Consider the following 25,422-nt stretch of genomic DNA (forward strand, 5'->3'; position numbering starts at 1 on the left):
CGGAAAGTGCCGAAGGTTCCCGATTGCGGCAAATTAAGTCATCCAGAACTCCTCGGATTTGTGTGTTATATACTATGATAATCCTGTCTCCGTGAATTCCGTGTGAAGTCAAGCGTCTGATTGAGCAAGATTTCCGATTAAAAGAGGATTGCACCACAAGCAAGCAACGGGTTGTGCAATACTATTCAGAGCCCTTATATATAGGCTTATCGAGTTTGCGGTGGTAGAGTCGCCCCTTCCCGACATCTGGGACGGACACTTATTAGAGAGGGTCGCCTCGCTTGCTTCTTTATAGGATTTTTGGAAACCTACAGGCTTCAACAAATAGGCCTACTCAAACGCCACAGAACTTGTGCCTGGTTCAAAGTCCATCGTCCAGATAACTTCAGCTCTAAGTATTTCATTCGCCGGTTGCGGAGCGTCAAGTCTGATAGAAGCCGTGGAAGAAGTGTCAAGCTTCACAAGTCAAGGGGAGTTCTATAATATTATGTTAAAAAACCCACGCAGTATTTGTCATTATTTCAATACTGAGAACGGTTGTAGGTTTGGGACTAACTGTAAGTTTTCACACACCACCATTCCACTTTCTAACCCTGCTAATATAAATAAAAATGAAACAGTAAAGGAAAAACCCGACTTCAATCCACGGTCAACAACTTTACACTTCGACGATCTACCTGTTGGTCAAAGCCATGAAGAACCAGTAAAAACCTCAAGACCAACATCTTCTGCTTCAAGGACGTCTTCAGAAAACCGCCCACGATTAAATCAAAATGATCTATCAGTAAGAAAGAGAGTTACCCATTCACAAATATTGGAAAGGAGTAGCCAAGTTTCTTCAGTAGACACTGAAGAAGATCATCATAATGAAGGTGAAACAAAGCCTTGTTTTCAATTCACTAGATATGGACACTGTAGATTTGGCACTAAATGTAAATTTAGTCATGAAGATAATTTGAAGAAAACTGGCCAAGATGGAGAGAAAAAAGAAACCAAACGGGTGACAACACCTTCATCAAAATTGAGAACAGAACCCACACCACAAGTGGTCAAACCTGATGAGTCGGAGAAGAAAGTAAAAACTCAAGTGACCTGTCGTTATTTCATTGGTGGTCGATGCAGAAGTGGAAACAAATGTAGGTTTTATCATCCACGTGGAAATGAAAAACTAGGTGGAATTTCTGCTTACAAAACTTCCCATGAGGGAGAAGAGGCTTTAGAAGAAAATCCAAGTATGGGTACTGGTGAAAGAAAGCAGATGAAAAGCTCCAGAATCACTGTAAACCCCAGAGAAGCTTTTAAACCACCAGCATTAAGAAGAGAAATCAGGCGTGACAATGTTGGTCAGGATGTCATAAAAAAACTGAAGACAACCGAACTTGAACAACTGAAGAAAAGATTTCCCACAGATAAGCTTGACATCGTAAGAGAATCAGATGATGGGGATAATGTCTACTGTCTACACTTCAAACCAACTGACCCTGACTGGGTAAAAATTCATTTCATAATAGTAAAACAAAAAGTTAAATTAAGTTCACCTTGATATATATGTAATAAGGGAAGTCTTGACAACTATGTCTTTAACGTGATTGGAATTGAAGATAAAGAAATCACAATTATTTTGAAATAGCGGTTAATTTTGATCATTTATTAATCATTACAAATACGATTGCATACATTTGTTATATGATTATTCTTTGTACTTTTTTTCAGCCATTCGATGTCAATGTCTATGACATTCAGCTGACATTTCCTTCCAACTACCCTGTTCAGGTAAATTAGTGGATCTCTATTTGTTTTTCGTTAAGTTCAATGTAAAGTTTTTCACACAAAAAACGTTAAAGGATAAAAAGTGCAGTTTAATCTGCAGTAACTGCCATATTAAAGATTGAGCCAATATTGATTGAAGACAAACTTGACCATATTTAAATTTAAATCAGAGAGCTTAATAGATAAGACTGTTAAAGTGTTAACATATTAAATTGCAATATTTCATTTCACTTGAATATCCTGATACTCATTTATAACCTTTGTTCTACAGATGTTTAAGGCAGAATTACCAACTGATCAAGACCTTCCTGAAACTGTAAGGAGGTAGGTATATGAGAAAGCATAATTTCCCTAGTTTAACCGTTTTCTTCCTCCATACATCTTTAATCTCTCTCTTCACAATGTCCAATATTCATATTGATAATTTTTAATGTGCTTCTTTACAGGTATATATCAGCATCTATTTGTGAGTGGTTGGACGATAAAGAAAAAGAACTAGAGAGTCGTGGTGTCCTGGAGCTCACATTCCGCCCATTCATTCACTGGCTGGATAAAGATATTGAGGAAATTGTAACCGAGGGCCTCAGACAGGTAAAAATCACCTCTATACACCTCAGTAACCAGTTGCAGTGTACTTATTCATAACAGTATTTGTAAAGTTGTTAGGAAGATAGTTCAGGAGAGAAATGAAACCAACCTTTAACTGTCTGTCCTTATCTGATCCTGACAAGAATTGTCAGTGCAAATATGTAATTGAATTATTAACATTTTATTTATTTTAAAAGTTACAAAGAGAGATGATGGCTAAGGCTGCTGGTTTTGAGTTCATCCCTGCAAGTGTTTTGAGGGAGCGAATAAGGGGAAAGAACTCTGGCGGATCAGAGGAGGATGAGGAGGAGACAAGTGAGGAGGACAGTGACTCGGGGAAAGAAATGGAGAATGTTATTGTATATAGGAAGAAAAATGAGGAGGAAGTCTATCATGGTATGTCATCAAATATATTTGAAAATTCTGAAAATGTTTAAAAAATGATAATTCTGAGAATGTTAAAAAAAAACAACAAAAATTTGCTTACTATATAGTAAGCTGTTTCAGTCATAGATAGAATATATAAGACCTGTCAGAAAATAGTAAATAAATGTTCTCATTATTTTGAACATGTGACTTTTTTATACAGGTCCAGAGGCAGTCGGTTCAGACGAAGAAGAAACGGATGATGATATGGATGCTGTCACAGGAAAGTTTGAAACGGCTAATATGAATACAGATGAAAGGAAGGGAACAGAGATCCGACTTCGTAATCTGGTGTTAAGGGAGACCATATCTACAATGACCTACACCCAAATTAAGATTATTGTGCAGTGTTCCCGCTGTAAGAGTAACACAGACCTCCTCACCCCATCGGGCAGGGTCAACATGATCCCATGTTTTAAGTGTCATTCTCAGATGCTGTTGATCTTCAGACCAGCCATGATGCACTCATACTCCTCCATCATGGGCTACCTTGACCTTGAGGGCTGTGTGCCCTTTGATCTCCTTCTTCAGGACTCTGCGTACAAACTTGGCTGTATGAATTGCAACAAGGAGACTAAAGTTGATGTGAGTGAAAGACCAATAGAAACTGAAGTGAATATTGATTTATTGAAATTAAAATATTAAATATTTGCTTTAGAACTAGATCACATATGTGTAAATTACTCAATGGATTCAAAACTTTAAAAAAAATTATCATAAAACAGTTTGTAGTATATTTCTTTAACATTGCACACACAGAATGAATGGACCATTCACTGTTATTGTATACAATATGTATAATGTATGTCTTCAAAGAGTTAGGACGCTGTATATCAGGGGTATCACCTACTAATAACTATGTTCATTCATTGTTCAATTACGTTTGTATTTACAGAGCTTATATCCAGGCCAGTCAATGGACAGCTGGTGTAAGTCTTGCCACCAGAAAATGCGAGTGTCTGCAGAGGATGCCAAGTTTACAGTACTTCTGCCTACAGCTGTAGAAACAGGTACAAATTTTTTATAGTTACAACTTGAAACATTGCTTTGTATGCGATTACTTCTTGAATAGTTATTACCTGTGGTTTTCTAGCATATAATTTGATGATATTGTAAACATTTGCTATTTAAAATACTTTTGGTATTAAATTAGAAGGACCTAATATTTGTTAACTGAATTTGTCAGTATAAAAAAGACATTGCTAAGTTTATAAAAACAATATCTATTCACTTCTTTAGCAATGATTGTTTTCTAACATCTTTTTGAATTTCTATAGAAACCAGCAAAATTCATGAGGTCAGTGTTAAGAAAGTAAAACGGATTGTCAAGGACCCTGTCATTAAGTATGGAAATCCTCTACCAGATAACGGCACATGCAAACACTACAAGAAAAGCTTCCGTTGGTTTAGGTATGTACATTGTGCTTTCATTTTTTACTTGGTTGGGTCTTTTTTATACCATGGAATTTAGGTGGCTTTTGATTAATCTAATTTTTTGTCACGAGGATAGCTGCCAGCTACTTGAACAGATGTGATTGTTCAGTCGGCATTGAACTGAACTATAACATGTTTATGGAGTAATGTTATGCCTCTGCTATGAAGCAGGAGGTGGTATGCGGCTTTATTTCTTTACTAATTTATCATTATATTTCGTCTCTAATTTATGTTCATCACACTTTACCTGCTGATTTCCGTTGCCAGGTTCCCGTGTTGTGGGAAGTGTTACGCCTGCGACCTGTGCCACGAGGAGGGGGAGGACGGCCATGAGATGGTTCTGGCCAATCGTATGATTTGTGGTTTCTGCTGTAGAGAACAACCATTTGCTCTGGAGAAACCATGCATGTCCTGTGGTCACTCAATGACCAAGTCCAGTACCTCACATTGGGAAGGTGGAATGGGCTGTCGGGACAAAATCAAAATGAGCAAGTAAGTATTATTGTTTAGATCACATCTTTTTTTTTCAAAGGCTTTGTTTATGTTATAGTCTAGTATAATTACTATATTGATCAATTTCAAAGTATACCCAGCAACATTCAAGCCAACAATGAGCAAGTATATTATTCTTGTATGTCAATTCACTTTGTATGTTTACAGTAATATACTTCAATCATCTTTAGACTATTATAATATAATCTGAAAATACTGGTCAAAACCTGACTGCAGAATTCCAATATAAACAACTGATGTCGTTTACCCATGGGTCAATGTCTTACTTATAAAGTATTAAAATAATATATATTGATGGTACCCTTGGCCAACAAGTCTATATATTGATGACCCTAACAAGTCTATATATTGAACCACCTTAACAAGTCTATATATTATGTACCCTTAACAAGTCTATATATATTGATGGTACCCTTAACAAGTCAATTTGATGTACCCTACAAGTCTATATATTGATGGTACCTACTTAAATGTATAACAAGTCCTATATATGATGGTACCCTTAACAAGTCTATATATTGATGGTACCCTGAACAAGTCTATATATTGATGGTACCCTTAACAAGTCTATATATTGATGGTATAACAAGTCTATATATTGATGGTACCCTTAACAAGTCTATATATTGATGGTACCCTTAACAAGTCTATATATTGATGGTACCCTTAACAAGTCTATATATTGATGGTACCCTTAACAAGTCTATATATTGATGGTACCCTTAACAAGTCTATATATTGATGGTACCCTGAACAAGTCTATATATTGATGGTACCCTTAACAAGTCTATATATTGATGGTACCCTTAACAAGTCTATATATTGATGGTACCCTTAACAAGTCTATATATTGATGGTAACCCTTAACATTGAGTCTAGTCTATATTGATGGTACCCTTAACAAGTCTATATATTGATGGTACCCTTAACAAGTCTATATATTGATGGTACCCTTAACAAGTCTATATATTGATGGTACCCTTAACAAGTCTATATATTGATGGTACCCTTAACAAGTCTATATATTGATGGTACCCTTAACAAGTCTATATATTGATGGTACCCTTAACAAGTCTATATATTGATGGTACCCTTAACAAGTCTATATATTGATGGTACCCTTAACAAGTCTATATATTGATGGTACCCTTAACAAGTCTATATATTGATGGTACCCTTAACAAGTCTATATATTGATGGTACCCTTAACAAGTCTATATATTGATGGTACCCTGAACAAGTCTATATATTGAATGGTACCCTTAACAAGTCTATATATTGATGGTACCCTTAACAAGTCTATATATTGATGGTACCCTGAACAAGTCTATATATTGATGGTACCCTTAACAAGTCTATATATTGATGGTACCCTTAACAAGTCTATATATTGATGGTACCCTTAACAAGTCTATATATTGATGGTACCCTTAACAAGTCTATATATTGATGGTACCCTTAACAAGTCTATATATTGATGGTACCCCTAACAAGTCTATATATTGATGGTACCCTTAACAAGTCTATATATTGATGGTACCCTTAACAAGTCTATATATTGATGGTATAACAAGTCTATATATTGATGGTACCCTTAACAAGTCTATATATTGATGGTATAACAAGTCTATATATTGATGGTACCCTTAACAAGTCTATATATTGATGGTACCCTTAACAAGTCTATATATTGATGGTACCCTTAACAAGTCTATATATTGATGGTACCCTTAACAAGTCTATATATTGATGGTACCCTTAACAAGTCTATATATTGATGGTACCCTTAACAAGTCTATATATTGATGGTACCCTTAACAAGTCTATATATTGATGGTACCCTTAACAAGTCTATATATTGATGGTACCCTTAACAAGTCTATATATTGATGGTACCCTTAACAAGTCTATATATTGATGGTACCCTGAACAAGTCTATATATTGATGGTACCCTGAACAAGTCTATATATTGATGGTACCCTTAACAAGTCTATATATTGATGGTACCCTTAACAAGTCTATATATTGATGGTACCCTTAACAAGTCTATATATTGATGGTACCCTTAACAAGTCTATATATTGATGGTACCCTTAACAAGTCTTAATTGATGGTACCCTTAACAAGTCTAATATATATTGATGGTACCCTAACAAGTCTATATATTGATGGTACCCTTAACAAGTCTATATATTGATGGTACCCTTAACAAGTCTATATATTGATGGTACCCTTAACAAGTCTATATATTGATGGTACCCTTAACAAGTCTATATATTGATGGTACCCTTAACAAGTCTATATATTGATGGTACCCTTAACAAGTCTATATATTGATGGTACCCTTAACAAAGTCACAGATGTATTGCTGAGGTAGACACTTTACCGAATTACACTGAATCTGTAATGTACTTTGAATGGTCTTTTGACAATTTCCATTTCTTTTTTTTAAGAAATGACTCTCAGAAGTACTCGAGCATGAACAAGACGATCTCTAGGAAAGCCACGGAGAAACATCAACCAAATAAAAAGAAAAACACCAAGCTTAGGCATTCTTCCAAGTAGCCCCCTTTATTGTTCTCCCTACATGGACATTAAGGAGACCTGGCTGGGCTGGCTACAGTCATTATTTGGATAAACAGCTCATCATAGAAGTTGTCATACATGATAAGAAAATAACTTTATTCAAATGAAATTATGTGTGTTATTCATGATCAGGAGGTTCTTCAATCCATTTCAAGACCTTTTTCTGATAAAGTATATCCCACAATTGCACACTGCAAAGAAGTTTCACACAAAATGTATATTGCAAAGAAGTTTATAGACTTGCTTTATTGTATGCAGGTGATTATAATGCATTTGCAGATCACATGGTGAATTGTATTTCTAAAATGCTATATCCCACTATCCAGAGGAGATGTTAGAGGACAACCTATGCAGATTATAATATATTTTTTTTCGCTTCGTTTATTGAATTACATATCTTTGAAAATCTATTGTAGAAATTTAAAATATAAACCTAAGGCATATTGTAATCAAGTTTCCCAGTACAAAATTTGATAGTGGCTGTAATATTTAATGTTTTAGTAACCCCTTTTCTCTACCCATTGGTTGCACTGTTCATTTCATTATTTGAAGATTGTACAGGTAAGCATACAGGTTGTACATTTTGAATTAAATATTGAGTTAGAAGAACAGGCTTTGTGTATATAAAATTAGAGTAAAACAAATTTTTTCAACTCATATAGTTCCGTCATTACGTCAGTCAACTGTACATGTATGATTCAGATCATGCTAAATCCCTACAAGGCTATATGGGTACATGTGTACAGTCTCTGTATTTCTGGGGATGATTGACATCTATAAATTCCCTGGCTCCGCCCCCTAATACTACTTTAGTGGGGGCCTTGAGGAGGGGCCCTCAGAACCAGAGATGTTGGTATAACATGTTATGTACAGTTTGACTTCTTGTATGGAAGTGGTCACTTGACACTTGATGGTCATTGATGGTTAGCAAAGAAATTTATTTGTTACTCCAGTAACCAGATGCAAATAAATTTTATGGAAAGGTAATGAAAAATGATTTGTTTCTTCTTTTGAGATGTAGAATTGTGTATGCTGTACATATATCATTCGATTGGACTGTGTAGATTTGTGGACAGCAAAATTTTGATCTTAGCCTTTTCAATGATACAAAATCCCTATGGGTACATGTGTACAATCTCTGTATTTATGGGGATGATTGACATCTATAAATTCCCTGGCTCCGCCCCCTAATACTACTTTAGTGGGGGCCTTGAGGAGGGGCCCTCAGAACCAGAGATGTTGGTATAACATGTTATGTACAGTTTGACTACCTCTTGTAGAAGTCTGTTATTACACAAGGGATTCATCTTTTTAACCAAAAGAAATGTTTTGTGTTAAAACTTTGGAAATGAGTGCTAGGCTGAGATACTAAACCTACTTATTCATGCCACTGTAATAGGACGATTTTGTCAAATTATGGTGCTCACTTGGTGAATTTGTATTCCTGTATAATGGATGTTTTACTGTATATGAGTTTGTTTGAATATTTTGTTGTTTATAATAATAATAATAATAAATAAAGTTTGACTAAGAGTTAACTCTTCATATTTGTGTTATTATTTCACCATCCCTAAAGACATCACATCGTTGCAGTGTATAACTCAAAATAATTATTTTGTATGTGGATGTTTCAATTCCTAATAGAAAAATAACAGAATCCTAATGTTTTCAGGAATCTTCTTAATTAGCCCGAGATACTCTGACCCTGACACCAGACTTGGACATTATGACAGATAGATGTCTGGTGTAGGGCCAGAGCGCAGTGCTATATCAAAAGGTGGAACTCGCCGACACCGTTTGGTATCGGGCCAAGTCATCTCCAATTCAGACTGCCCTCCAGGAAGCCCCATTTACCTTGATCTTTTCAACAAATGAATAATTTATCTACCCAAATATAGCAATCCGTCGAGATTAGAGGCGATTTGCATACTATGAGAAAATGGCGGCGACGAGGAGGAAAATTTAAAAGTGCGTAAAGTAATCATAATATAACGTGCACGCATGATAAAATTGATTGCTATGAGTAGTTAAATTATTCATTTGTTGAAAAGACAAAGTTAAAGTGAACAGTCGGGCAAGGATAGCTAAAGTCGGTATAAATGGTGTGAATGTATCCTGTATAATTTCTTATGAAATAGAAAAATAAAATCTCTCGTCAAAATCTGTCTGCGTACGAAGAAATTAATTTAACGTATAGGAATCCTAAAACGTCCTCCCGGCTGACTATGTCCGTGGTTACATTTCAACGCAGCCTCGCTTTCAATGCTTTCAACTTTTCTTTATTTCAATGGTCAGAACTGGGAAACGTAAGCAGAACTTGACCGTCGTATTAATATGCGAGAACTTTAGTTTTGGAAGGCTAATGAACGCATTTAGACTGCTTTTCTTTGCCCGACTATTCACTTTAAGTGATGCTTCTCGGTGATAATGTTTTGCAAAAGTCTCAATCGGGAGATGACCAGGCCCGATACCAAATGGTGTCGGCGAATTCCGCCTTTTGATATAGCACTGCGCTCTGGCCCTACACCATACATCTATTTTATTCTGTCGTAATGTCTAAGTCTTGTGTCAGGGCCAGAGTATCTCGGGCTATTTTTTTTAATGTTCTAGTTATTTGGCCACAAGGAACTATATAGATCGACATCCATTATTGCTAAAAATATAGGTGTCTTATACATAAAAACTGCAAACATCGAAATGATGGATCATCTGCTATTGCTAAAAAAATAAAGAAGTCTTGTAAATACAAAGAAACTGCGAACATCGAAATGATGAGAAATATATTAGAAAACTATGCATTTCTGAAATGTAACGGCAATACGAAGCATTATAGGCCGAGATCTAGGGGGGGGGGGGGGGGGGGGGGGGGGGCGTGCACACCCCCCCCCCCCCCCCCCACAACTTAACGAACCAATGTTTCTCTGAAGCCTTATGACCCACTGATAACGAAATCGAGAGGTAACATTGTATAAACTGGGATGAACTTCCGGTTATGACGTCATCAAGATGGCCGCCATCTCGAATTTCACTAAAGATTGAAAAATAGTCATAACATTGACATTTTTCAACCGAAGAAGACAAACGAGGCATCAAAATGACCACAATAGAACAAAAAATACATATCAGGACCATATAATCCAATATATGTAGTTATTTCTACGCAGGAAATGAAAAAATCGGATTTTGAGCTCAAAAATGGTAATTTTTAAGCAAATTTTTCATATTTTGCTTGACACAGCAAAAATGTTTGCCAACAGCAAACAAATTTTTCTAATAAGTTATTTGACCTCTTATCAATCAGTAAAAACAACACCAACAAAAAAACAATGTTAACATTGTATAAGCTCCGGTTATGACGTCATCAAGATGGCCGCCATCTTGAATTTCACTAACAATTGAAAAATAGTCATAACATGAACATTTTTCAACCGAAGTAGACAAATGAGGTATCAAAATGATCATAATAGAACAACAAATTCATATCGGGTCCACATAATTCAATATATGTAGTGATTTCTAGGTAGGAAATGAAAAAATCGGATTTTAAGCTCAAAAATGATAATTTTTTAGCAAATTTTTCATACTTGGCTTGACGCAGCAAAAATGTTTACCAACAGCAAACTATTATTCGTAAACATTTATTTGACTTCTAATCACTCAGTAAAACAAAAAAATATATATAGAGATACAAAAAAGAATTATTGTTATACCATCATTAAGTTCACAAAACATCACCGGGTGCGTATACTGGGTATATGCTATTTTTCTAACTCCAAACCGCTGACACTACAGTTTCCTGGTGTATTGTAAGTTCCTTAAATAAGTTTGACTATTGGCGATTTATAAGTAGGAAACATGAATGTAAAGTTGACAGAATATCTAGGTAGGACAAGTCACAGTTTCGGGTTTTTTTTCCTATGCATAGTATAAGCAAAATGTCAGATGGTTACCACAATGTCTCATATTTCTTTCACTGGTTCTCAATTATAACCATTATCATTGTGCGTGCTTTCCCACCTCACTGAACTATCCTCTGACGTGACTCAGCATGTCTGGTAGCTGGTACATGCAGTCCGAATCAGAGTAATCGAGATATCAGTATCCAATTCGTCGAAAGCCAGAGCGTCGTTTCGATGTCGATGAGCTGATGTGACACTACATTACCAGTGGTGTTCTAGCCTGTCATCTTTCATGACCCATCCATGGCCAGAGTTTATATCAGGAACAACAGGTTCAGGGATGTGGGATCTCCTTCAGATTCTAACATATCATATATGCTGTTTGCAGACTCCTCAGGAAATTACACCAGATCCAATTTCTTCGAATGGTGGAATGATTCAAGCACCATTCATCAACCTTGTGGACACTCGTGCGACTATAGATGGCACAGGTGATATCCTCGAGGTCTTTAATGAGGTCATAAATGTTAAATGTTTTTCATTGGTCAGACTTTCCCTAGTCCCTTGAAGGTACTGGTTGTGTCGCATCTGGTGTATGCGTGGATACACCATTGAAGACTCTCCAGAAAAAAGTTTTCTGCAGTGCTCTCCAGACTTGGCAAAGAGAGGAACTTCACTGTAGACCTCATTTATGACCTCAAAGAATTCACCTGTGCCATCTATGGTCACTGATGGTTCACAAGAATGAGGAATTGTGCTTCATACGAATTAAGGAGAAGCAACTCAACCCTTCGCAAAATGTGGCTCTAGTGTCTTTTCCATCCTACCGGAGAAGTCTGGAACATCATATACGATATGTGAATCACTAGGTTGAAAATAGGATGAGCTCCCACATCCGCGAACCCGATGTTCTTGATGTTACCTCTGGCCATGGACGGTTGACAAGTTAGAACCACGATGGTAAACCGGTAATGTAATGTCACATCAGCTCATCAGCTCATCGACACTCTGGCGAGAAAGCACGCACAACGATAATGCTTATCATTAAGAACTATTGAAAGAAATATGTGATACTGCAGTAACCATCTGACATTTCCTTACGTTATACACAGAAAAATAAAGTTAACAGTGGATGCGCTATTTCTAAAAGAAACAAATTTCGGAAAGTGTCGTGGTATTAACGGAAACAAATGCTTTCTTCAGTTTTAATTTGATACCCTATTAGTTGGCGTTGTGCTGTAAATTATCATTTTGAGACGCTACTAGTCTACAAACTCTCGAACATGAAAATGGATTATGTTAGGAAATTGTCAAGTCCCGCTTAGATTGTGGTCATTTTGATGCCTCATTTGTCTTCTTCGGTTGAAAAACGTCAATGTTGTGACTATTTTTCAATCTTTAGTGAAATTCGAGATACGTAAAGTGCGTCAGATCATTGTGAAGAGGACTTAGGATGACAAAGTCGGAGAATATGGAGCGACATTTGGAAAGTGGAAGTACACAGGCCTACAGCTTCCGGCTGAAGTGAACATATGATCTACCTGGGGTATCATGGACAGCGCAAATTCTTTTATGAACACGGCGCAAGAAAGGAGACGCGGGGATTATCCAAAGGACCAAAGTTTGTCACCATTATGAATCCCCGTGCTACAGGGAGTGAGCAGATCGCAACATATCAAGGATTTCCCAGCAGAGGTGGCATCAATGTAATTAAAATTCGATGTTCATTATCTACTCCGTATGAACGTTGGCATCAATCTAAGACCCATCGACAACTAAGGTCATTTAGGGCCAAACTACAAGTCATGCATTATTTTTAAATATCCAAACAGAAAATACATAATGATTGCATCTAAATGATCTAGAGAAAGAGAGGCGAGAAATGGTTTGGTCACCAGCAACAGTTCTAGCCACGAGGTGACTATGTACTGACGACCAGACCGAGGCACCTCTGGTCAGAAGACGTCGTAGAAAGCGCTTTCGGGGCGAAAAGACGAAAAGACGAAAATTAAGGTTTGTTAAATTTCGTCTTTTCGGGGCGAAAAGACGAAAAGACGAGAATTTTGAAGGCGAAAAGACGAGAATCATAGTTGCTAATTAGCGTGTATCACTTTCGTCTTTTCGTGTTTGACTTTTCGTCTTTGTTAAATTTCGTCTTTTCGGGGCGAAAAGACGAAAATTAAGGTTTATTAAAGGCGCTAATTAGCGTGCTTCACTTTCGTATTTTCGTGTTTGACTTTTCGTCTTTTTGTCTTTTCGCCGCGAAAAGACGAAATTTAAATTTGTTAATTTTCGTCTTTTCGGGGCGAAAAGACGAAAAGACGAGAATTAAGATATTTAATTTTCGTCTTTTCGGGGCGAAAAGACGAACAGACGAAATGGCATAAATCAGCCACCGTAATCATCGGTTTGGATTTTATAAATATAACGTCCAGTTAAATTAATTTTGTGAGAGAAGGAAAAGTTTTAACAGTAACATAATTACTTGTTATTAATTAGCGTTTTCAAAATAAATACGATCAAATTAGGCTTTGTTTTTTTTATATTCAAACTCAGACATGAAAAGGGAATAAATAACTAAAACGGCGCCACATGAATCCATATATAAGAATTCTCACAAGAAACCGTAAACCGTGCTGTGTATCTGCGTACAACTTGCATGGGCTCGTGTGGACCGGAAGTGGATTGTTATGAAAGCGAGGTCACACATTCTCTACTTTCTGATTAACTTCGGTCAACCTGTCGGCATATATAGGCCTATACTGCATCTCATTCGCCGCAGACTCAGGCCAGGTGGAAATTGACGTGACACATTACAGGACCCCAAGTAATTATACGACTTAGTGAGTATACCTACTTGTATTTTTCAATATGTAACTATGTATTAAACTAGCTTATGCTTTAGTACAGTAGACTTACTTAGATGCTAACATGTATATATATATAACAGATTGATATTTTTCTATCGTGGCAATGTAGGTGCTCCAGGTGAACACAAGCTAAATTAACAGACTTTATTGATTATTTACATATGTAACTATGATCGGGTGAAACACAAGTAAATTCTACAGATTGACTCGAATATGTGAGCTATGTATGTGAACACAAGTAAATTAACAAGATTGATTTTTGATATGTGGCTATGTAGGTTAACACATAAATAACAGATTTGATTATTCTATATGTAACTATTAGATGAACGTACACAAGGTAAATTAAACCATGACTTGATTTTTTATATTTAACAACTATGTGAGAACACATGTAAATAAACAGATTGATCAATTTATATCATGTACACTATGTTAGGTGATACACAGGTAACATTAACAGATTTGATATCTTTATATGTAACTATATAGGTGGAACACACGTAACATTTAAAGACTGATATTTTTTTACGTAGCTATGTAGGAGAACACAAGTAAATAAACAGCATTGATATTTTTTATGTAACTATGTTGTGTGAACACAAGTTAATTATCAGATTGATATTTTATATGTAGCCTACCTGTAGGGTGAACACAATGTTAAATTAACTGACTGATTTTTTATATGTAGCTATGTATGTGAACACAAGTAAATTTACCTGATTGCATTTATTTATATGTAGCTATGTTACGGTTAACACAAGTAAATAGACAGATAGATATTTTATATGTAGCTTTGTAGGTTAGAACACCTAAGAAACATTATAACAGGATAGATTATTTATATAGGTAACTACTATAGGGTGAATCACAAGGGTACAATATTAACAGATTGATTTTTAATATGGTAACTTGTTGATGGTTGAACACATGGGTAAAAATAAACAGATTGGATATTTTATATGGGCATATGTAGCGTTAACACAAGTCAAATAAACAGAGTGATTTTTTTTGATATGTAACTTTGTAGGCTGTGTAAACAGGTAAAATAAAAAGATTGTGAGTTTTTATATGGTAGCTATGTAGTTGAACACAAGGTAAAATTACATATTGATATTTTTATCATGTAGATATGTAGGTGAAACCAAGTAATATTAACAGATTTGATTTATTTATATGTAACCTCTGTAGGTGACTCACAAGTTAATTAAACAGATTGATATTTTAAATGTAAAATATTATAGTGAGACACACAAAGTAAATTATACATGATTGATATTTAATACTTAGCTATGTAGTGTCGCAACACAAGATAAAATAAACAGACTGATATTTTATATGTAGCTATGTAGTGAGATCACAAGGTAAATTAAACAGATTGATTATTTATATGTAACTATTGTAGGTGACATACACAAGGGTCAATATAACCAAGATTGATTATTTATTATGTAACTATGTAGGTGAACATCACCCACAGTTTAAATTAGAACCACTGACACGTCCCAGAAAGGGCCCCGCTATCGTAACTGACGTGCTTAAGTGAATCAAACAGAGGGTATTTTGACAGATACGAATACTTCCCTGTTAGCTATATGTTGTCGTGCAATAAATAGGTTTAATGTCAAACATTAACTGGTAACCGAAGATGGTACATTATTGAAATTCTTTGGAAAAAGTCTTCCCACGTAACATAAACAAGAATCCCTGATTCAAAGCTAGCAGTACATTAGGCAGCACAACAAGTTAAACTCCAATAAACATGGACTCTGACCTTTGAAATAGTAACATTGGCCCATGACCTACCTGTTTGGCAACAGTCAACTCCCTTGTTTACTTCAGAACAACTTTCATCATAATGTTATAACAAAATTTTTTATTAGTTAGGGTTGCAACAACCTTGTTGATTTTTTTATCTAAATGTTAAAATCCAAGATGGCCGATTTTTTAATTAAATTTGTGGCCTGAAAAATTACCAATGCAGATCTAGGATGGTTGGGAATCATCATGTACCTGGATGGGGAAAATACTCCAACTCCCCTTCCATCATAAATGTGCAAAAAGAAAAAAAGCTGGACAGACGGACGGACGACAGTTGGGACAACCTGATTACTATAGGGCACCCGCATCACGATCGGGGCCTAATTAACTAGACTGATGTTTATTATGTAAATTTGTAGGTGGAAACACAAGGTTAATTACACAGACTGATATTTTATAAGTAGTTTCGTAGGGGATTCACATAGTAAATTAACAGATTGGATTATTTTATATGTGGCTTTGTAGGAGTGAATCACAAGTAAATTAACTGATTGATTTATTATATGTGGCTATGTAGGTGAACACAAGTATGTAAACAGGGTGAATACACATAGGTAAACAATTTAGGTGAACACAAGTAAAATGACAGATTGATATTATATAATGGAAATATGTAGAAGGATAACACACAGTAAATTAATCAAATTGATTTATTTTTATATGTAGCTATGTAAGGTGAAACACAAGGTTAAATTAGACTGACTGTTTTTTTATAATGTAAACTATGTAGAGTGTTGAACACAAGTAAAATTAAAAGATTGATTATTTTATATGTAATAGCTTTGTAGGTGAAACACAAGTAAAATTAACCAGATTGATTATTTTATAAGTGGCTTATGTAAGGTGGAAACACAAAGTTAAACATTAACAGATTGATTTTTTATATGTGGCTATGTAGGTGTGAAAACAAGTAACTTAAACAGATTAATTATTTATATGTGGGCTATGTAGGGTGAAACCAAGGAATAAAATAAACATACTGGATTTTGTAATATGTAACTATTTAGATGAACACATGTAAATTAAACAGATTGATTATGTATAATGTAACTATGTAGGTGGACACAAGTAAAATTAAAAAGACTTGGATATTTTATATGTTTCAATATAGGGTGATCACCAAGGTAAATTAAACAAGATTGGATTTATTTATATGGTAGTATGTGAGGTGAAACACAAGTAAATTTTAATCAGATTGATATTTTATATGTAAACTTTGTAGGTGAACACAATAAATTAACAGAATGATTTTTTATATGTAACGATATAGGTGAACACAATTAATAACAGATTGTTATTTTATATTTAGCAAAGTAAGGGAAACACAAGTAAATAAACAGAAAAATTGATGTATTTATATGTAACTATGTAGGTATGAACACAAGATACATTAATAAGTTAGATTTTTAATAGTAAACTATTTTAGTGAACACAAGTAAATTAATCATATTGATTTTTTTATATGTAAGCTATGATAGCGTGAACACATCGTACAATTAACAGACTGATTATTTTATATGTAGCTATATAGGTGGAACACAAAGAAAATTTAACAGATTGATATTTTTTTATATGTAGTTTTGTAGGGTGAATTGAACACAAGTAAATTAACAGATTTGATATTTAATATGTAGCAATGTAGCTGTGATCACAAGTAAAATTAAACAGATTGATTATTTATATGTAAAACTATGTCAGGGTGAAACACAAGGGTAAATTAACAGGATTGAATTATTTTATAATGTAAATAGGTAGGTGGAACACACAGTAAATTAAATCAGTACTGATATTTAATTTGTAACTTTGTGGGTGAAACACAGGTACAATTAACAAAATGGATTTATTATTTGTAGCTATGTAGGTGAACACAGGTTAAGTTAACAGATTGAATTTTTTATATGTAACTATGTATGTGAACACCAGTAAATAACAATTGATGTTTTTATAATGTAACAATGTATAGGTAAACCCAAGGTAAATAAACAGATTGATTATTTTATGTAGAGCTATGTATTGAAACATAAGTAAATTAACAATTGATTATTTATTATGAACTCTGTAGAGTAAACACAAGTAAATTAAACAGATTGATATTTTATAAGTAACAATTTTTGTGAACACATAAATAAAGAGATTGAATATTGTATAGGTAAACTATGTAGTGAACACTAAGTTTAATTAACAGATTGATATTTTATATGTTAGCTATGTAGGTGTGAAGCACAAGATAAATATAAAATACTGATTGATTATATGTAGCTATGTAGGGCAACACAAGTACATAAAATTGATATTTTATATGATAACTATATAGTGAACCACAAGTACATTAACAGAGTGATATTTTTAGTACGTAACTATGTAGGTGAACACAAGTCAATTAACAAGATTGATATTTTATATGTAACTATTATAGGTGATCACAATAAATTAACAGACTTGATATTTTTAAATTTTAAGCTATGATAGGTGGAACACAAGTAAAATTAAACAGATTGTTATTTTAATATGTAATCTAGATAGGTGAACACAAGTAAATTAACAGATAGATATTATAAGTAAGTCTATGAATGGTGAAACAAGTAAATTAATCAGATTGAATTTTAATATGTAGCTATGATTGTGTGAACACAAGTAACCACATTAACAGATTGATATTTTATATGTATCTATGGTTAGGTGAACACAAAAGTGAAATTAACAGATTGATTTTTTTATATGTAACTATTTTGGTTAACCCCAGTAAATTAACAGATTGATTTTTTGAACTATGTAGCTATCGTAGGTGAAAACAAGTAAAATTATAATGACTGATTATTCATAATGTAAACTAAAAGGTGAACACCAAGTAAATATAACAATTGTATTTTATATGAAGCAATTAAGGGAACACAAGTAAATAAACAGACTGATTTTTTTATATGTGGCTATGTTAGGTGAAACACAAGATAATTAATCAAATTGAAAATTTTTATATTGTAGGTCTATGTAGCGTGAACACAAGTAAAAGTAACGGTTAGATATTATAAATGTTAGCTATGTTGGTAGAACACAAGTAAAATAAACAGATTGGATTATTTTTTAATATAAACTAAGTATGTGATACACAAAGTTAATTAACAGATGTTGATATTTTATATGTAACGCTATGTTAAGGTGAAACACAAGTAAATTAACAGATTGATTTATTTTTTATAAGTAGCTATGTAGGTGAACACAATCTAAATTTAACAAGAGTGGCATATTTTTATATTTAGCTATGTAGGTGAACACAAGTAAAATAAAAGATTGATATTTTATATGTAAGAGTATGGTGGGGGTGGAACACGAAGTTAAGGGGGAAATAGCAAGAAGGATGTATGTTTGAGGTAGATGGGTTAGGGGCCATATTTATCGGTGAAGGCCACAAGTAAGTATTAACGGTAGATTGAGAGGTTTTATATATGTTATGTATGTAGGGGAAACACTATAGTTAAAATTATACAGAGGGAAGTTTTTAGTTTGTTGACTATATGGGGGGGGTTTACAAGTAATAATTAACAGAATTGATATTTGATGTGTAACTATTTTGGGTGAACACAAGGTAAATAGACCAGACATGATATTGTTTTTATGTAGCGATGTAGGTGGAACACAAGGTAAATTTAACAGATTGATTTTGTTTAAGTTGGGGGGGAGATATATGAACACAAGTAATTTGGTTATATTGTTTTGTTAATGAGGTAAATGGTTGGTGAACACATGTTTGATGTAGTGACTGGTATTTAATATGTAGCTATGTAGGTGAAAAAGATTTAATTTAACAGGTTGGGATTGTATATGTAGCTATGTAGGTGAACTCAAAGTAAATTATGGTGGATTGGGGTGGTTTATGTGTAGAGAGGGTGTTGTAGCAGAGGGGAGGAGTAAAGGAAAAGGGTGAATTTTTTATATGTGGGGATAAAGTAAAGTGTGTGGTGAGGTATATTTTTTGACTGATATGGGTATATGTATTTGTTTAGTTGTAGGTGAAAACACAAGTTTATTAACAGACTGATATTTTTTTATGTGGCTATGTAGGTGAACACAATAAATTGATAGATTGATTGTTCATATGTATAATGTACTATGTAGGTGATCACAAGTAATATTAAAAAGATTGATTTTTTACTATGTGGCCTATGTTAGGTGAACACAAGTAACATTTAACAGACTGATATTTTATACGTAGACTATGTAGGTGAACACAAGTTAAATTAACAGAATGATATTTTATATGTAGTATGTATGGTGAACACACAGAAATTAAACAGACATGATAGTGTATTTGTAGCTATGTAGTGTGAACACAAGTAAAATTAAACAGATTGTTATTTTTATATGTAACTATATATGTGTACACATGTATATACTACCAGATTGATTAGTTTATATGTATCTATGTAGTCGGTGAACACAAGTAAATTAACATGATGATATTTTATATGAGCTATGTAGGTGAACACAAGTAAATTAACAGATGATATTTTATATGTACGATGTAGGTGAAACACAAGTAAAAATTAACAGATTGATTTGTATATTGTAGCTATGTAGGTTGAACACCACAGTAAAATTAACATATTGATATTTTATATGTAGCTATGTAGGTGAAACTCAATTAAATTAACAGAATTGATTATTTAATAATTAAGCTATGTTACGGTGACACACAAGTCAAGTAACAGACAGAATTTTTTATGTATCTCTATGTAGGTGAAACACAAGTAAAATTAACAGATTGATATTTTATATGTAAGCTATAGTAGGTCGAACACAAGTAAATAAACAAACAGATATTTAAATATGTAGCTATGTAGGTGAACCAATAAAATTAACAGACTGATAGGTGATATGTAGCTAAGTAAATTAACACATAAATTAACAGGCTAATTATTTATATTAACTATGTTAGGTTAACACAAGTGAATTAACAAACCTGATATTTTTATATGTAGCTATGTAGCGTGAAAACACAAAGTAAATAAACAGATTTGATTTTTATATGTAACTATGTAGGGGTGATACACAAGTTAATTAACAGATTGATATTTTTTAAATGTAAAACTATGTAGGTTAACACAAGTTTAAAATTAACAGATTCGATATTTTTATATGTAGCTATGTTGGTGAACACATAGTAAATTAAACGGACTGATTATTTAATGTAACTATGTAGGTGAACACCATAGTAAAATTAAGCAGATTGATATTTTATATGTAAACTATGTAGGTTGAACACAAGTAAATTAACACGATTGATATTTTTATATTGTAGCTTATGTAGGGTGAAACACAAGTAAAATAAACAGATTGATATTTAATTATGTAGCTATGTAGGTGGAACACAAGTAAATTTAACAGATTGATTTTTTATATTTGGCTATGAAAGTTGAACACAAGTAAATTAACAGTAAAATTTTGATTTTTTCTGTAGGTGAACAATGCGTAGATGAACAACAGGAAAATTATCAGATTGATTTTATATGTAGCTATGTAGGTGAAAAAAGAAGTAAAGTTAACAGACTGAAATTTTTATATGTAGATTAATGTAGAGTGAACACAAGTACATTAACAGATTTGATTATTTATATGTTTCTAATATAGCGTGAAACACATGTATATATAACAGAGTTGATATTGTATATGTAAATTTTGTAGGTTAATCTCAAGTATATTAAAGCAGACTGATATATTTATTTTATTAACTAATGTAGGGAAACACCAGTAAATTAAACAGATTTTGATAGTTTTATATGTAGCTATTGTTAGGTGAACCACAAGTAATGTTAAACTGGACTGTATTATTTTATATGTCTAGCTATGTAGTTGAAACACCATTAAATTACACAGATTGATATTTTAAATGTAAGCTATGTAGAGGTGAAACACAAGGTAAATAAAACAATTGATTTTTTTATATGTAACCTATGTGGGTGAACACAAGTAAATTAACAGACTGATATTTTTATTTGTTAGAGGCTATGTAGGGAGGTGAACACAGGATAATTAAACAAGCACTGATTTTTTATATGTAATAATATAGGTGAACACAAGTTAATTAACAGATTGGATATTTTATATTTAGCTATGTAGGTGAACACAAGTAAAATTAAAGATTGATATTTTATATGTCAGCTATTGTTGTTGAACTCATAGTAAATTCACAGACTGATATTTTATATTGTAGCGTAAGTAGGTGTACACAAGTAAATTAACAGATTGATATTTTATATGTAGGCTATGTGGAGTTGAACACTAGTAAATTATACAAATTGATTTTTAATATGTAAGTATTGTGGGTGAACACACAAGGTAAATTAAACAGATTGATTTTTATATTGTAAACTATGATATGGTGTACACATGTATAATTTACAGCTAGATTGTGATTTTTATAGGTAACTATGTAGTGAAGAACACAAGTAAATAACAGATTGTAGTTTTAATATGTGGCTATGTAGGTAAACACCAAAGGAAAGTACCAGATTGATTATTTATAAGTAGCGATGTAGGTGAACATAAGGTAAAGTAACAGATTGATTCTTTTTTTAAGTGGCTCTGTAAGAGTAACCACACAAGTAAAATTAACAGAGTGATATTTTATGTATCCGTAACTGATGTAGGTGAACAACAAGTAAATAAAGAGTATTTGATTTATTTACATGTAACAAATAGGGTGAACACAATTTATTAGCAGATTGTTAGGTGATATTGTAACAATGTAGATGAATCACAAAGTAAATTAACAGATTTGATTATTTATATGTACGTCTAATGTAAGGTGAAAAACAAGTAAATTTAACAATTGATATTTTGATATGTAACTATATAGGTAACACAAGTACATTTTAACATACTGATATTTGAACTAGTCTATGTAGGTGAACACAAGGTAATAACAGATTGTTTTTTTATATATGTAACTATGTAGGTGGAACACAAGTTAAATTAACAGACTGATATTTTTATATGACATAAGTAGGTAGAACACAAGGTAAAATTAACAGATTGTATTTTATATGTAGCTATGTTGGTGTGAAACACAAGGTAAATTAACAGATTGATTATTTAATATGTAGCTATTTAGGTGAACACAAATTAATTAACAGAGTGACTATTTTTATATGTACTATTATGTAGGTGAACCCAAGTAAGGGGTAAATTAACAGGACTGATATTTTATTAAATGTAGCTATGTAGGTGGTGAACGACAAGTAAAAATAACAAGATTGATTTTTTATATGTAACATTTTTTGGTGAACACAAGTTAATTAACAGAGTGATATTTTTATATATGTCACTATGTAGGTGAACACAAGTAAAATAAACAGAACTGATTTTCATATGAAACTATATAGTTAACACAAGTAAATTAACAGATTGATATTTTATATGTAGCTATGTAGGTGAACACAAGTCAATTAACTGACTGATTTTTATATGTGGCTATGTAGGTGAACACCAATTTGATTCATTTATATATTTTTTATATGTATGCTATGTATCGAGGTGGAACACAAGTAAATTAACAGATTGATATTTTATATAGTAGCTTATGTAGGTGAACACAAGTAAATTGCATCTTAATTTTTTTAATATTTAAGCTAGTATGTGAACACAAGTATATTAATATTTTTATATGTAGCTATAGAGGTGAACACAAGTAAAATTAACACGATTGATTAATTTTATGGATGTATCTCAGTAGTCCTGAACACAATGTTAAATTAACAGATTGATCATTTTCATATTGTAGCTATGTAGGTGAACAACAATTTAGTAACAGACTGGATCCTATCTATCGAATTTAACTGTATAGTTGCACACTTGTATATTATTAGATTGATATTTAATACGCGCTGTCTACTGCGTGTCGTGAGGTTTGTAAATAACAGCATTGATTTTTAGATGTTACTATGGTAGAACCGATTAACAGATTGATATTTAAATATGTAGTTGTGTATGTAGGTGAACACAAGTATTTTACCAGGATTTATAGTATTATATGTAGCTATGAACATAACATCATGATATTAACAGATGATTTTTATCTGTAACTGTGTAGCGTGATCACACCAAGTAAATAAAAGAATTGATACTTTTATATGAAGCTATGTATGTGTAACAGGTCTAACAGATTTGTTTGTTTATTGCAGCTAGGTTGATATAGAACCACAATAAATTAAACCGATTGTACTTCCTATGTAGCTTTGTAGGTAAACACACATCCCAAGTAAATTAACAGATGATTATTTATATGTACTATGTTAGGTCTAGTCGAGTTTGTGTATGCATCTTGATATTTTATATTTAACCGGTTGTATTCCTCGTCGAGTTTGTGACATGCATCTTGATATTTTATATTTAACCGGTTGTATTCCTCGTCGAGTTTGTGATATGCATCTTGATATTTTATATTTAACTTGTTGTATTCCTCGTCGAGTTTGTGTATGCATCTTGATATTTTATATTTAACCGGTTGTATTCCTCGTCGAGTTTGTGTATGCATCTTGATATTTTATATTTAACCGGTTGTATTCCTCGTCGAGTTTGTGTATGCATCTTGATATTTTTATATTTAACGGTTGTATTCCTCGTCGAGTTTGTGTATGCATCTTGATATTTTATATTTAACCGGTTGTATTCCTCGTCGAGTTTGTGTATGCATCTTGATATTTTATATTTAACCGGTTGTATTCCTCGTCGAGTTTGTGTATGCATCTTGATATTTTATATTTAACCGGTTGTATTCCTCGTCGAGTTTGTGTATGCATCTTGATATTTTATATTTAACCGGTTGTATTCCTCGTCGAGTTTGTGTATGCATCTTGATATTTTATATTTAACTGGTTGTATTCCTCGTCGAGTTTGTGTATGCATCTTGATATTTTATATTTAACCGGTTGTATTCCTCGTCGAGTTTGTGTATGCATCTTGATATTTTATATTTAACCGGTTGTATTCCTCGTCGAGTTTGTGTATGCATCTTGATATTTCATATTTAACCGGTTGTATTCCTAGTCGAGTTTGTGATATGCATCTTGATATTTCATATTTAACCGGTTGTATTCCTCGTCGAGTTTGTGTATGCATCTTGATATTTTATATTTAACCGGTTGTATTCCTCGTCGAGTTTGTGTATGCATCTTGATATTTTATATTTAACCGGTTGTATTCCTCGTCGAGTTTGTGATATGCATCTTGATATTTTATATTTAACTGGTTGTATTCCTCGTCGAGTTTGTGTATGCATCTTGATATTTTATATTTAACCGGTTGTATTCCTAGTCGAGTTTGTGATATGCATCTTGATATTTTTATATATTTAACTGGTTGTATTCCTCGTCGAGTTTGTGTATGCATCTTGATATTTTATATTTAACTGGTTGTATTCCTCGTCGAGTTTGTGTATGCATCTTGATATTTTATATTTAACCGGTTGTATTCCTCGTCGAGTTTGTGTATGGCATCTTGATATTTTATATTTAACGGT

At 33.1% G+C, this 25,422-nt stretch overlaps 1 protein-coding gene across 1 annotated transcript; it reads left to right on the forward strand.

The window, feature by feature from the left end:
- The first annotated feature begins 122 nt into the window (after positions 1-122).
- Positions 123-8,856, forward strand: LOC138320919 (uncharacterized). The gene is made up of 10 exons (XM_069264225.1): positions 123-1,489; positions 1,714-1,773; positions 2,042-2,094; positions 2,217-2,361; positions 2,556-2,754; positions 2,948-3,369; positions 3,680-3,794; positions 4,062-4,194; positions 4,486-4,710; positions 7,186-8,856. Exons 1-10 carry the CDS (start codon positions 488-490, stop codon positions 7,295-7,297), a joined length of 2,466 nt encoding a protein of 821 aa, XP_069120326.1. The 5' UTR covers positions 123-487; the 3' UTR covers positions 7,298-8,856.
- The last annotated feature ends 16,566 nt before the right edge of the window (positions 8,857-25,422 follow it).

Source organism: Argopecten irradians, chromosome 4 (assembly GCF_041381155.1).
Source record: "Argopecten irradians isolate NY chromosome 4, Ai_NY, whole genome shotgun sequence".
Taxonomy (NCBI): Eukaryota; Metazoa; Mollusca; class Bivalvia; order Pectinida; family Pectinidae; genus Argopecten; species Argopecten irradians.

What these genes read in the sequence shown, in the direction of transcription:
- LOC138320919 (XM_069264225.1), top strand. Translation starts at nt 488, where the DNA reads ATGTTAAAAAACCCACGCAGTATTTGTCATTATTTCAATACTGAGAAC. An exon ending in CTTCCTGAAACTGTAAGGAG is followed by an intron (nt 2,095 to 2,216) that starts GTAGGTATATGA and finishes GCTTCTTTACAG; the next exon opens with GTATATATCAGCATCTATTT. An exon ending in GACAAAATCAAAATGAGCAA is followed by an intron (nt 4,711 to 7,185) that starts GTAAGTATTATT and finishes CTTTTTTTTAAG; the next exon opens with AAATGACTCTCAGAAGTACT.